The 13,552-nt window shown below is 40.3% G+C and overlaps 1 protein-coding gene across 2 annotated transcripts; it reads left to right on the forward strand.

Moving 5' to 3' along the window:
- Positions 1 to 389: 389 nt before the first annotated feature.
- LOC115924059 lies at positions 390 to 9,414 on the forward strand. Of its 2 annotated transcripts, none has more exons than XR_004064149.1 (2): positions 390 to 8,632; positions 9,312 to 9,414. XR_004064149.1 is itself a non-coding variant. In XM_030985681.1 (2 exons), exon 2 carries the CDS (start codon positions 1,367 to 1,369, stop codon positions 6,830 to 6,832), a length of 5,466 nt encoding a protein of 1,821 aa, XP_030841541.1. In that variant the 5' UTR covers positions 390 to 560; positions 1,240 to 1,366; the 3' UTR covers positions 6,833 to 9,340. The 2 variants fall into 2 exon arrangements, 1 of the variants encoding a protein (XP_030841541.1); XM_030985681.1 differs by having other exon boundaries at positions 390 to 560; positions 1,240 to 9,340.
- Positions 9,415 to 13,552: the final 4,138 nt, after the last annotated feature.

Genomic DNA, 13,552 nt, shown 5'->3' on the forward strand with positions numbered 1-13,552 from the left:
AGTATAGGACAACCACATGACCGGAGTCTCTACTTACTGCCAAAGAGTCAAGATATCATTGAAGTAATTCAACAAAATTCTTCATAGCATTGTCTGGCAGGTGCTAAATGTTCCTTTAAAAAAAGCCACTACACGAGAAAGGAGAGGAAGATGCGGCACAGACAGAGCTGGCATCGACGAGCAACAATAGTATTCCTATTATGCTGTATGCAGTTGATAGAAACCTTCCTGATAATGCATAAGACTCATCAGAGTTTGTGTTTTGTCCTCTTTATAAGATGTAATATTTCGCATCTCGACCTCAAAAGTCTTAAAACTTTTGCTCGCTCCCTTTCTCGCTCGAACGTTAATATTCAGACCATCACACTAAACTGCAAAGTATGTAGCTTTTGTAAGATTTAGAAAGTTTTCTGTCATGACGTCGGTTCAGATTAACCATAATTTCATTTGGTCGTAAGAGGGCGTTTGTAGTTCGCCAGCCTAAAAGTCACGAAATTTGAAATGTTTTGTGGACAGTGATTCCATCAGTAATCCCCGACAATCGAGACAAGCCCAATGTTGTAAGTACTATAAAGCTGTTATTTGTATAAATCAATCTTTAATTGTTTGTATGAGGCCAAAAATGGCACAAGATATAAATCTAGTTTTCTGTAATTTTAAGATGAAAAGTACGTTAAAATGTTGTCTGTGCATGTAGCACCACATATAGACAAACGTAGGATAACGTGTGTGAATGCACAATTTGTGCATACATCAGTTTGTGTTGAGGATAATCTAGATTTGTGTGTAATGAGTGATGATAATTGACATGAAACAAAGAGTATGAATTGTTTTCCTTGGTTATAAAGAATGTCAAGGGTGTAGAAGCAAATAGGAATTTAGTTCAGGAATCAAGTAAAGAGTGTAAGATAGAGGCAGGAAATAAGGCTGGTCGAGGGTTTATTTGTGTATGACGTTAACCTACAAGATAGAGAGGTATGATTTGTAAGGGTTATATTTGTAAACAAAGGTAGAATTTGAGACAGTTCATTAGAATAAGATAAATGAGGCAGTTATACAGTTTGTGTTTGCACAAGTGAGCTTTACTCACATAGTTTATTCTTGAAGGTTTTCTTTACTCAGTTATGCATATTAAGGTCATTTATGGCAAGCTAGTTGTGCGATACAATAGATGTTTGTTTATTCATGTGAATTTGTACACATGCTTATGATTGCTTGTTTGTTTTATTGATATTACAGATGAACTGCATTTTATGCACGTATCTCAACTTGGATGTCGTCGTCCTTTCTTTAAGCCTACTGTTGGGGTCACTTCAGCAGAATTTAACGTCACATAAAGTTCATAACAGCTTTAGCATTCGTCACCATGAGTCAAGTAGGTGTTGATGATGTCAATCCAGAGGATTCTGCAAGTCAGGTTGGGAAGAGTTCCACCACGTCATCTGGACTTAGGACCAGGGCCAAGAGGGCTGCAATAGCAGCAGAATTAGCAGTTCTTCAGGAAGAACAAGAGATAGAACTCGAAGAAATACGCCTTAAGCAAAGGAAGGCTAAGTTACTCTTACGTGCCAAGCTCAGCGCAGCAGAGGCAGAAGAAGACGTGTATGAGCAACACAGGAGTGGCAGTAAGGTGTCGAGTATAGGGAATAGGAGTTCCAGTCAGCAGAATGTCAAGCAGGTGCATGAAAGTGCAGAGCATGCTACGGAACATCATCATCATGTCAGCAATCATGATGTCAAGGAACCTGCGCTCCTACAAGAGACTATTCCTTTTCCAGCTCAGCAAATGGCTTCATCTCCCATTTCAGGTCAAGCTTATCAACCACGAGACGACCGAGAATTTTATCTGCAGACCCAAGTTCAGCAACAACGATGGTTGGAAGCTATCAGTCTGGCTAATGTAGAGATGATGAAGTTTGATGGGAGTCCTTTGCACTTCCATGAATTTATGATGTCGTTCGACAACTTAATTGGTCGATCTTCACTCGATAGTGGGACAAAACTTATGAAGTTATATCATTGCTGTGAAGGAGAAGTTAAAGGCATCATACAGTGCTGTATGGTCATGGAACCACTGTATGGGTACCAACGAGCCAGAGAGCTGTTGGTGGAACGCTTTGGCAGCAAGTACAAGATAGGAGAAGCCTGGATCAAACGCATAACCACTGGTCCAATCTGCCATGCGAATGACCGGAAGGGGCTGCAGAAGTTTGCAGATGAGTTGAAGATCAGCATGGAAACTCTTCGAGCAATGGATCTACTGCAGGAAATTAGTAGCCAGAGAGAGTTGCTGAAGGTGGCTGAGAGACTTCCATATTACCTTAAAGGTAGATGGTTAAAGTTGGTGAGAGACATCAGACAGCAGGAGCGTTCTCCCGATATCTCGGACATGGCAAGGTTTGTCTCCAACGCTGCTGAGGAAGCCAATGATCCTGTCTTTGGAGATCTGACAGCAACAACTAAAAGAGTTGAAACTTCAAACCCAGCTTTCAACAAGAAGAGTACAAGAAGTAACTACATGTACGCTACAGAGGTAACAGAAGTAGCAGTCAACCTGAAGTGCCTGAAGTGTAGGCAAGAACATTCCTTGTTTGGGTGCGACAGTTTTAAATCCATGGCACCCGAGATGAGATTTCAGTTTGCTCAGGACAACAGACTATGTTTCAACTGCCTGCAATCTGGCCACACCAGTAGGTTTTGCAGATTGAATAGAAGATGCTCAGTACAAGGATGCCAGAGAAAACACACAAAATTTCTCCATTTTGCACAGGATGCATCTTCATCTGCAGGAAGGATGACAACGACACAGGCTCCAGTTGAAACCCAGAACAACGAAGTCCATCAAGTCCAGAATGGGTTCGTTAAGAAGTGTGTCACAGGGGCCGGAAGGTGTGTGCTTCCCATTGTTCCAGTGAGGGTTAGAGCTCAAGGAGAGAATGTATTTGTGAATACATATGCACTGTTGGATTCTGGTTCAACCAGTACATTTTGTACAGCCACTTTGGCCAGAGAACTCAATGCTACTGGAAGGAAGCAAAGTTTAAGCCTGACAACACTGGAGAAGCGTAATAGCCCCATAGAGACCTCAGTGATTAGTCTGATTGCTGACACGGGACCAGATACAGACTGTGTGAAGCTACCCTGTGTGTATACCAGAGACGCCATTAATATCAGAGACACACACATTGCCAATGTGGATGACATTTCAGGATATCATCACTTAGAAGGAATCAACCTCCCGATCATTGAACGACATGAAGTTGGACTGTTGATAGGGCAGGATTCACCTGAAGCCTTGATACCTATCGAGGTGAGACGAGGACAGCATGGCCCTTATGCTGTTAGGACCAAATTGGGTTGGTCAGTGAGTGGACCTGTAGGTTCCAGTTCAGATGGTGTACCCAAAGCTACATCTAGCTTCATTGACAGTAATGATAGACTGGAGGAACAAGTCAGCCAATTCTGGAAGATCGAAGCTACAGATGTGCTTAAGAAAGACAAGGCAATGTCAGTCAATGACAAGAAGGTAATGGAAATATGGGAGAGAGACATCCAGCGGGAAGGTGCACATTTCCAACTACCGGTGCCCTTCAGAAGGAGACCACCTAACTTGCCTGATAACAAGTGGAGTGCAGAACAGCGTTTGAAATCGTTGGCAAGGAGATTGCAAAGAGATCAAGCAATGTATGTGAAATACAAACAGGGCATAGAGGATCTCCTCAGGAAAGGCTATGCAGAGGAAGTTAGTGAGGAGACTAGGCAACCCAAGGACACCCCTGTTTGGTATTTGCCCCACCATCCAGTCTTGAATCCCCAAAAACCAGACAAGATGCGAATCGTGTTCGATTGTGCGGCCAAGCACCAAGGGGTATCTTTGAATGATGCAGTGTTACAGGGGCCGGACCTTATCAACAATTTGATGGGAGTTTTGCTTAGATTCCGCCAGCAACCAGTAGCACTCATGTCAGATATAGAGGCAATGTTCCACCAAGTGAGGGTACCTCCAGAAGATCGAGACGTGTTGAGATTCTTGTGGTGGAAGGACGGAGACTTCAACAAGGAACCGCTGGTCTACCGGATGTGCATCCACCTCTTCGGAGGTACGTGGAGCCCAAGTGTGTGCAGCCATGCACTTCGTCAGACAGCAAGAAACGGTGATGGTAATGGTAAAGTGGAAGCATCTAAGGCCATTCTCGAGAACTTCTATGTGGACGACTGCCTGGTGTCAGTTGAGAATGAAGAAACAGCGGTGAAACTTGCTGCGGACTTGATGGTCTTGCTCAGTGAAGGAGGCTTCAGATTAACCAAATGGGTCAGTAACAACCCATTTGTCCTGCAATCCATACCAGAAGAAGAGAGAGCTAAAGATGTGAGGGGTCCGGATCTCAATCATGATGCTCTTCCAGTCGAGAGAGCACTTGGAATCAGCTGGGATGTAGAAACTGATTGTTTGCTGTACAAATTTAGACCCAAGGACAAACCCCAAACCAGGAGGGGTATCTTGAGTGTTGTATCTTCCATCTACGACCCTCTCGGTTACGCCAGTCCTTTCATCCTAAAGGCTAAGATGATCTTGCAGGAACTAACCAGACTTAAACTTGCATGGGATGAGGAGATTCCAAGCAAGGAAATAGAGAGATGGAATGAATGGTTACAGGAACTACCCAAGATGACTGAATTCCAGGTCAACAGATGCATCAAACCACACGACTTTGGCAAGGTAGCAGAGTATAAGCTACATCACTTTGCAGATGCTTCAGAGAAAGCCTATGGAGTCGTTTCCTACCTGCGGATGAAGGATGTTGAGGGTCAGGTGCACTGCAGCATACTATTTGCAAGGTCACGTCTTGCACCCCTGAAGAGGATGACAATCCCACGGCTTGAACTGATGGCGGCTACACTCTCTGTCACTATAGACAGTATGATACAACGGGAACTGGATCTGCCGCTCCAAGAGTCAGTGTTTTGGACTGACAGTTCAATAGTACTTCATTATGTGAAGAATGAGGATAAACGTTTCCATACGTTTGTAGCAAACAGAATTACAACCATTCATGAGGGATCTGAACCAAGGCAGTGGCGACATGTTAACACTGATGTCAGTCCAGCCGATGATGCCTCGCGTGGACTGACAGCTGAGGAATTGACTGGACGATGGAAAGAAGGGCCAAAATTTTTGTGGTCAGAAGAATGCGATTGGCCTAAAAGCTTGACAGTGAATGAGTCTAGCTTAGAGCATGACCCAGAGGTAAAGCAAGACAAGACTGGAGTGTTTGCTGCAGCCGAATCTGAAGTCAAGGCGACAGATAGACTCCTTGAAAGTTACTCGTCCTGGTTCCGGCTGAAGAAAGGTATTGCATGGATCCTGAAGGTCAAGGAGTGCTTGAGAAGAAAGGCACGCAAAGATATGAATTTACTGGATATGAAGCAGCCAGTAACAGTTGATGAGATGACTGTAGCTGAAGAAGCAATTGTCAGATACGTTCAGCAACAGACCTATGCTGAGGAGTACAGAGTCTTACAGCAAAATAAGACTACACAACGGTCACCCACTCGAATAGCAAAATCCAGCCCACTATCTAAATTGAGCGTGAAACTCACAGACGAAGGATTGATATGTGTTGGAGGAAGACTACACAATGCACCACTAGAAGAGCAGACAAAACACCCAGTGATTTTGCCTTCCAAGCATCATGTAGTACAGCTTTTGGTGAGACATTACCACATTATGTGTGGTCACTCAGGGAAGGAGTATGTGCTATCCCTACTCAGACAACGATTTTGGATAATCAGAGGGAGGTTAGCAGTTCGTCATGTACTACACAAGTGTTTCACATGTAAACGTCAACGTGCAAAACCAGTGGAACAGAAGATGGCAGATTTGCCGGCAGATAGAGTGGTACCAGAAAAACCTCCATTCAGTAACGTGGGAGTTGACTGCTTTGGCCCATACATGGTGAGACAAGGAAGGAGCTCTGTGAAGAGATATGGATGTATATTCACTTGTCTGGTTATAAGAGCAATACACATAGAGGTACTGCATTCATTGGAGACGGATTCATTTCTGAATGCCCTTCAGAGATTTATTTCACGCAGAGGACAACCAGAGATTATCAGATCCGACAATGGTACAAATTTCATAGGTGCTGAACGTGAACTGAGGGAGGGATTGAAACGATGGAACCAGGAGAAGATCCACGATAATCTCCTTCAACAAGGAATTGATTGGAAATTCAATCCACCGAGAGCATCCCATATGGGTGGATCATGGGAAAGACAAATCAGAACTACGAGAAAGGTCTTGAATGCAGTCATGAAGCAGCAGGTTCTGAATGATGAGGGCTTAACGACTCTTATGTGTCTAGTAGAGGCAATTATCAATGGGCGTCCACTCACCATAACATCTGATGACGCAAGGGATGCAGAGCCTCTCACACCAAATCATCTGCTGCTCCTGAGGTCAAAAAATGCTCTACCACCTGATGTGTTCCAGAAACATGATCTGTATGGACGTCGACGCTGGCGGCAGATTCAATACCTGGCAGACTTATTTTGGCGCAGGTGGGTGAAGGAATACCTACCTTCCTTACAACAGCGGCAGAAGTGGCTGAAAGAGACGAGAAATCTGGAGGAAGGTGACATCGTGCTGATTATCGACAATCTGCCGAGGAACAAGTGGTTGACGGGAAGAGTAATCGAAACCTATCCTGGGAAGGACAAGCTCGTCCGATCGGGGAAGCTGAAACATAGCACCGGTATCCTAGTCAGGCCTGTGCAGAAACTATGTCTTTTGGAAGAAGCAGATAGCGTATTGGTGAACCACAGCGACTAATTGGAGCATTCATTTCTTATGTGAGATAATTATATTGATGCACGGTGAATTAAACGTGCGAGGTGAGAGCCTAGCGCCGCCTCTTGTGAATTTTTGTGTCGCAATTTTCCTGATCCGTGACGAGCGTAAGATCCTGATCATCATGTTTCAGTTTTGGAAGAAGCAAAGAGCGTAAATTGGTGAACCGTGGAGAGCGATCTCAATTTAAATGGATCCACAGCGAAGAACGACTAAATTGGAGCATTAGTTTCTTATGTGAGATAATTATATTTGATGCACGATGAATTAAACGTGCGAGGTGAGAGCCTAGCGCCGCCTCTTGTGAATTTTTTATGTCGCGATTATCCTGATCCGTGACAAGCGAAAGATCCTGATCATCATATTCAAGTTAGACTGACGTCGACGCAAGACAGAACTCGTTTACAGCAACAAACTTGTTTAAGCGCAAGAAATTGATAAAAACAGTCCTCAGACTTTATACAAGACTATTTGCGGTAACATTGTGCCCTTGAGGTAAATCGGGCACGTTATATTTGAGGACAGTGGACTCTACTCTTGAAGAGTAATAAACATTTCAGCCTTGTTATAGACTATGTCATATTATGTTTATTAGTCAATACTTGAAGAAAGACTATAATGGACTTCAGAATACATGTATTCATTTCAGTATTGAACTGAGACTATTGCTGAAAGATTTTTTTTGTTCGAACGATATTCATACGTAATTTCTTACATGTTTTTTCCTAAGAGCAGGAGTTAAATATTTGACCACTACAAATGAGAATCATTTGTCATGATAACATGTTATTTGGTCAATGCATGAGCATACAAATATGTAGTGTCTAGTTCAAGTTGAAACTTTAAAGAACCGAATTGTGTTGATATTTGATGCATAGACCCAAAAGAGGATATTTGATATGAAGGGGATAGTTGAACTAAAGTTTTGTATACCGGAAGTAAATTGACAATTTACTCAAGATTGCGAATGATGAGAAAGTTTAATCACAGAAGCACCATTTTCCGAATTTGAAAATCATTTTTTGTGTGTAACCCTGTTGTACTTAGTGGTGGGCTACTGAATTTTGCTTGAAAACTCACAAAAAGGGGGTTTAGTTTCAAGAATCGAGTACTGAAATACACAGTTCTGAGTAGTTAGCAGCTCTAGTGCATAGAGGTACATGTAGAATCATTATGTTTGAGCTGATATATTTCGTATTTTCCTTTGGTAATTCACTAGATAACTCAAAGCGTGTAAGGAATGTCAAGGACTTTAACAATCCTTGTTATTGTTATTTGCTACAGAGTGTCAACAATTGTGTTGAGATTTAGTTAATGTGTACTCTATTAAGGCAACTGATCGTTTTGCCCAATGTTACTTTAATTGACCTGTCGGTATACATTTTTAGAAGACAAGTGTTTGTTGTGTATAGGCTATAAATTCACCCTAAAGGCATTTACTGTAATGTACTACATTGTGTAAATGAAATTAATGGAATGTGCTATGCAGAGTTGAGTGTAAATTCTGAATGTTTAGTTGTGTTTTATTAACAGAAAAGTTAGACAATTTGAATGGAAGTTGAAGTTATTTGGATAAATGCTTTGCTGTGGCTACGCATTTAAGGGGCCGGGATGTAAGATTTAGAAAGTTTTCTGTCATGACGTCGGTTCAGATTAACCATAATTTCATTTGGTCGTAAGAGGGCGTTTGTAGTTCGCCAGCCTAAAAGTCACGAAATTTGAAATGTTTTGTGGACAGTGATTCCATCAGTAATCCCCGACAATCGAGACAAGCCCAATGTTGTAAGTACTATAAAGCTGTTATTTGTATAAATCAATCTTTAATTGTTTGTATGAGGCCAAAAATGGCACAAGATATAAATCTAGTTTTCTGTAATTTTAAGATGAAAAGTACGTTAAAATGTTGTCTGTGCATGTAGCACCACATATAGACAAACGTAGGATAACGTGTGTGAATGCACAATTTGTGCATACATCAGTTTGTGTTGAGGATAATCTAGATTTGTGTGTAATGAGTGATGATAATTGACATGAAACAAAGAGTATGAATTGTTTTCCTTGGTTATAAAGAATGTCAAGGGTGTAGAAGCAAATAGGAATTTAGTTCAGGAATCAAGTAAAGAGTGTAAGATAGAGGCAGGAAATAAGGCTGGTCGAGGGTTTATTTGTGTATGACGTTAACCTACAAGATAGAGAGGTATGATTTGTAAGGGTTATATTTGTAAACAAAGGTAGAATTTGAGACAGTTCATTAGAATAAGATAAATGAGGCAGTTATACAGTTTGTGTTTGCACAAGTGAGCTTTACTCACATAGTTTATTCTTGAAGGTTTTCTTTACTCAGTTATGCATATTAAGGTCATTTATGGCAAGCTAGTTGTGCGATACAATAGATGTTTGTTTATTCATGTGAATTTGTACACATGCTTATGATTGCTTGTTTGTTTTATTGATATTACAGATGAACTGCATTTTATGCACGTATCTCAACTTGGATGTCGTCGTCCTTTCTTTAAGCCTACTGTTGGGGTCACTTCAGCAGAATTTAACGTCACAGCTTTATTAGTATCTTGTACCACGTAAAGAGAGAACAAAAATATTTACGCATCCCTGGTAGTGTAATCACATTCATGACGATGTAGGGGTATATACCAATGTCTAAAAATGGTGTGTGTTAACTTTGAAGTTTCCCTTTGTATATGCCCCTTTTTGTAGTTGTCCCCCCCCCCCCCCCCCCCCCCCCCCCCCCACTTGGAAGACGCTCCGCCGCCACTTGTTGTAATAATGCAATCCAGCTAAGGATGATTGATGTTGATATAAGTAAGAATGAGAATGCCAACTTTGAGACCTCGATCCTTAAAATCCAATGCATAATCTAATCATGCTAATTATACTCACTAATAGTGTTTAAATTTGGTTGTTGGGAGTTATGGGTTTATAAAGATGAACGAATCTTACATCAAATTTATTGTTTACATTAGGTAGGGTTATTTTTCAGCAAAAAAAGAAGGCAAACGGGTGACAAAAGGCCAAGTAGTTGATTTGACCAATAATATTATTTGATGTTAGCGCTCTGAGCCTTATGGGAATGGCGCCCTAAATGTTTATTGTATTGTATTGTATTGTATTGTATTTTCGTTGATGATGATCTAAGCGCAAAATCAACCTTGTCTTCTATTTACAATCACAGTATAAGACACAAACTAGGGAGCTTCATTTGCAGAAGAAGGAAACAGACAGCCAAAAAATGCTTTCAAACTAAAATCGGATACATTTTTGAATTACTTTTTAAGACAGCCATCAAATGCTTGGATCTGTCCCGATATCTTAAAGGAAACCTAAACCCAAAGAATAAGTGTAGGTATTCTGAAAAATGAGATGTATTCCTGCCCTTTGATATACAATATTCCTTTAAAAAATGTACAAGATATATATAAATGAAGATATTCCTGGCATGATGTGATGCCTTTCAGCATGATATGGGCGCAGTCATTTTCTTGAAAATGTGACGTACCTGTTGAAGTTGTACATGTATCACGCACCAAGCTTTGGTTGGAAAGAATATTTAAATCAATAACGAAACCTTTACTTTTCAATTAAAAAAAATAATAACTGAGATGATAGAAATTATATTAGGTGAAAAATAAATAATAGGGGCACTATTGTAACAAAATTCATTTATAAATACTACACTATAGCAGTTGACAAATCTATTTCATTTATGAGAAACCTTCACCCCAGAAGAACACTAACTTATTTATGCAATTTGCGTTCTGGCAATTATAGTACAAAGGATAATAGCAGGTGAATGAAATGCTTCATCACCACACACGTTTGGGAAAGAAGCATCCATAAATTTGAATACATTTACTTGATAAACGTCTTCGCATAGTACGTCACATTATCAAGAAAATGGCGATGCCCATGTCGTGCTGAGAAACTGTACTTTTTATTTTGCTTTATACCTCTCTCATACACTTTGGTTGGTCAGATTCTGTCCGTTTTGTATATTTGTTTTTCTTCAATATGACCTCCTCCCACACACAGCGTTATGTCTATACATTAATCGCGCGTTCCCCAAGATAACTATATTCAGGAGAGTAATGAGCAAAAAAAATATTGGGGGGAGAGAACAAAATATTGCATACCCCAAAGTAGCATTTTGCAGGGGCGGCGGAGCGTTTTCCAAAGTAGGAGGGGGGCACCAACAAAAAAGGGCACTTTCTGGAGAAAAAAGGGCGCACCTTCAAAGGGAAAACCCATTTTTAGACATTAATTTGGTTTATACCCCCAACATCGTCATGACTGTGATTACACTACCAGGGATGACATCAATATATTTTTCTTTTTTTTCGAAGGAAAAAGGCACCTATCAGATTTTAATAGGGGCATTTATCAGATGTTAAAAGGGGCGTTTTAAAAAGGGTAAGGGCTCATATGAGAAAGGAAAAGGGGCACCGGAAATACCGCTTCTGGTATAATGGGCAAAGGTGAGAAGAAGAAAAAAAACGAAAAATCATGTCATTTCAACAACATTTGTAAATCACTGGTATAAACGACGTTTGAATTTTATTTGGGGGTCAACTGCCCTCCCCCCCCCCCATTAGTATGCCAGTGTTTATATTCCCCCATAATATATAATCATGGACAGGGAGACAGCGCGACAGACAGACAGACACAGAGAGAAAGGGGCAGGTAGACAGGCAGACAGAGACAGTGGAATTAAATAGAGAGAAACACACAGGCAGCCCAACAGACACATACAAATAGGGGATTTAGCTCTAACCCAAGCTATAACTATAGCGCGAATCAAACAGAAGAGATAGAAGGCAAGAGTCAGACATAATTATAATACAAACACTCTAAAACGGAGAAAGACAACATTGTTGACATTCAGATACAAAGATATGCAGACAGACCAAAACACAGAGATACAAACAAAAAACGAGACAGACTCAATTCATCTGATCTTTATAGAGAGAGTGTTTGGATGAAAAACACAAGAAAGTAACTTACAAAGTAAACTAAAAATCATGAGTCTGTGAGAGAGCTCAGTGTACACCACATGAAACGAAGTTTAAACAGCTAGCTGTAAGAAGTGCAAACGTTAATCATTAAGTCTCCAATATTCATATTTGTTAAAGCTATAGTTTGTCGAGGATAGTTTCTTCTTTTATTCAGATTATTGTGTGCCATATGCTAAATCAAATTTTGCTTGTTTGCATGAACAATAATTATGAATAAAATGGTGCGAATTTAACGGCGTCGTTAACTCCAATCGCTTTAGGCAATGTATACCGTCACTTTAAAAAAAGATCAAGAAAAAAATACGTGTTACTCATTTGTATGCACCATTCAAAATACAACCATTGTCAGGAATCTATTTTCAAAAAAAGATAAGATTATCTGCTTCAACAAATTCCATCAAAAGCACCACAAACCGTCTTTTTCTCACTCAAACACGTCATAATTAATGAGAAAAAGTGGGAAATGAATTGCGATATTTTCATTGCCAAGAAAAGTCTCTTTGCTTGTGCTGAAAGAGTGGAAGGATTATTGTCACAATGAAACATAAATTCATCAGGAATTATACCATATTCCCTGAGCACATCACCTCAATCATGTAGCCCTAATCCTTAGTTTACGATTCCTATGAATGTTGTACCGCGAGCGGAACAGGTGCATTCTTCAAAGGAAATATTACAACTATATTTCTTTTCTGATACCCAGGGTATTAGTCTAGGAACAACTGAGCAGATTAACAAGTCGTGTACATGGTATAGGTGAAATAAAAACATTGCATAAACAGTTTACTTATTTTTACAAAGCTATCGTTATTATTTTCATAGACAATTAAATGAATCACTTCATAAAATTAAGTCTCAATTAAGGCGGGTGGTGAAAAACAAGAATTGATGTGTGCATTTGGCCTATAAGTTATCGCTGTAAATGTTAGCTAATTTCAATATAGCCCTACACCCTTTTGCATCCCAATATGCAAAATAAAAGGGGGAAAGCACATAAAACAAGCATACTCGAGTTCAAATCGGAATTTGAGGAGTTAAGAAAAGATAACAAAAAGGAATTTTCAGCATTGATTCCATACACAAGACCGAGTCGAGAGCAAGCCGAGACAGTTTACTTGAGCCAGCACATACCAGTCGTCACCATGCGGTCATCTCTCATTATTTTCAGTCGAGATTAGAACATGAAGGCTGCCAATAAAGCTATCATAATTTCGTTTGTTGGCCGCCAATGAATCAGGATAGATCATTGATCACAGACTGTAAACAAAAGTGTTCGTGATCCGTTTAGTTCTACCCGTCGCAGTCTTGAATTCATTTTTGCAAGTAAAGAAAAACAATGCATGATTTTCGTTGATGATGATCTAAGCGCAAAATCAACCTTGTCTTCTATTTACAATCACAGTTTAAAGGCCCACTGCACTACTTGTAGCTACTTGCGCCCTCTATATAACAAACAATGCCTAATCGGTGACCATTGGTCCCCCATGATCCTCTTTTTCTTATGTTAACTGAGAGCTGAGTTGATGAGATAACCACCTGTCCAGTGACCTTGCAGGGCAGTCTAATCCCTCCTGTAGACTACTGCAGATAAGCTTTAAGAAAAAAACTAGGGAGCTTCATTTGAAGAAGAAGAAAAAAGACAGCCAGAAAATGCTTTCAAACTAAAATCGGATAC

This window comes from Strongylocentrotus purpuratus, unplaced genomic scaffold (assembly GCF_000002235.5).
Source record: "Strongylocentrotus purpuratus isolate Spur 01 unplaced genomic scaffold, Spur_5.0 spur5_scaffold_15, whole genome shotgun sequence".
In the NCBI taxonomy this organism is placed as follows: domain Eukaryota; kingdom Metazoa; phylum Echinodermata; class Echinoidea; order Camarodonta; family Strongylocentrotidae; genus Strongylocentrotus; species Strongylocentrotus purpuratus.

Excerpts from the sequence above, each read along its gene's own strand:
- LOC115924059 (XM_030985681.1), top strand. The coding sequence starts at position 1,367 with ATGAGTCAAGTAGGTGTTGATGATGTCAATCCAGAGGATTCTGCAAGT.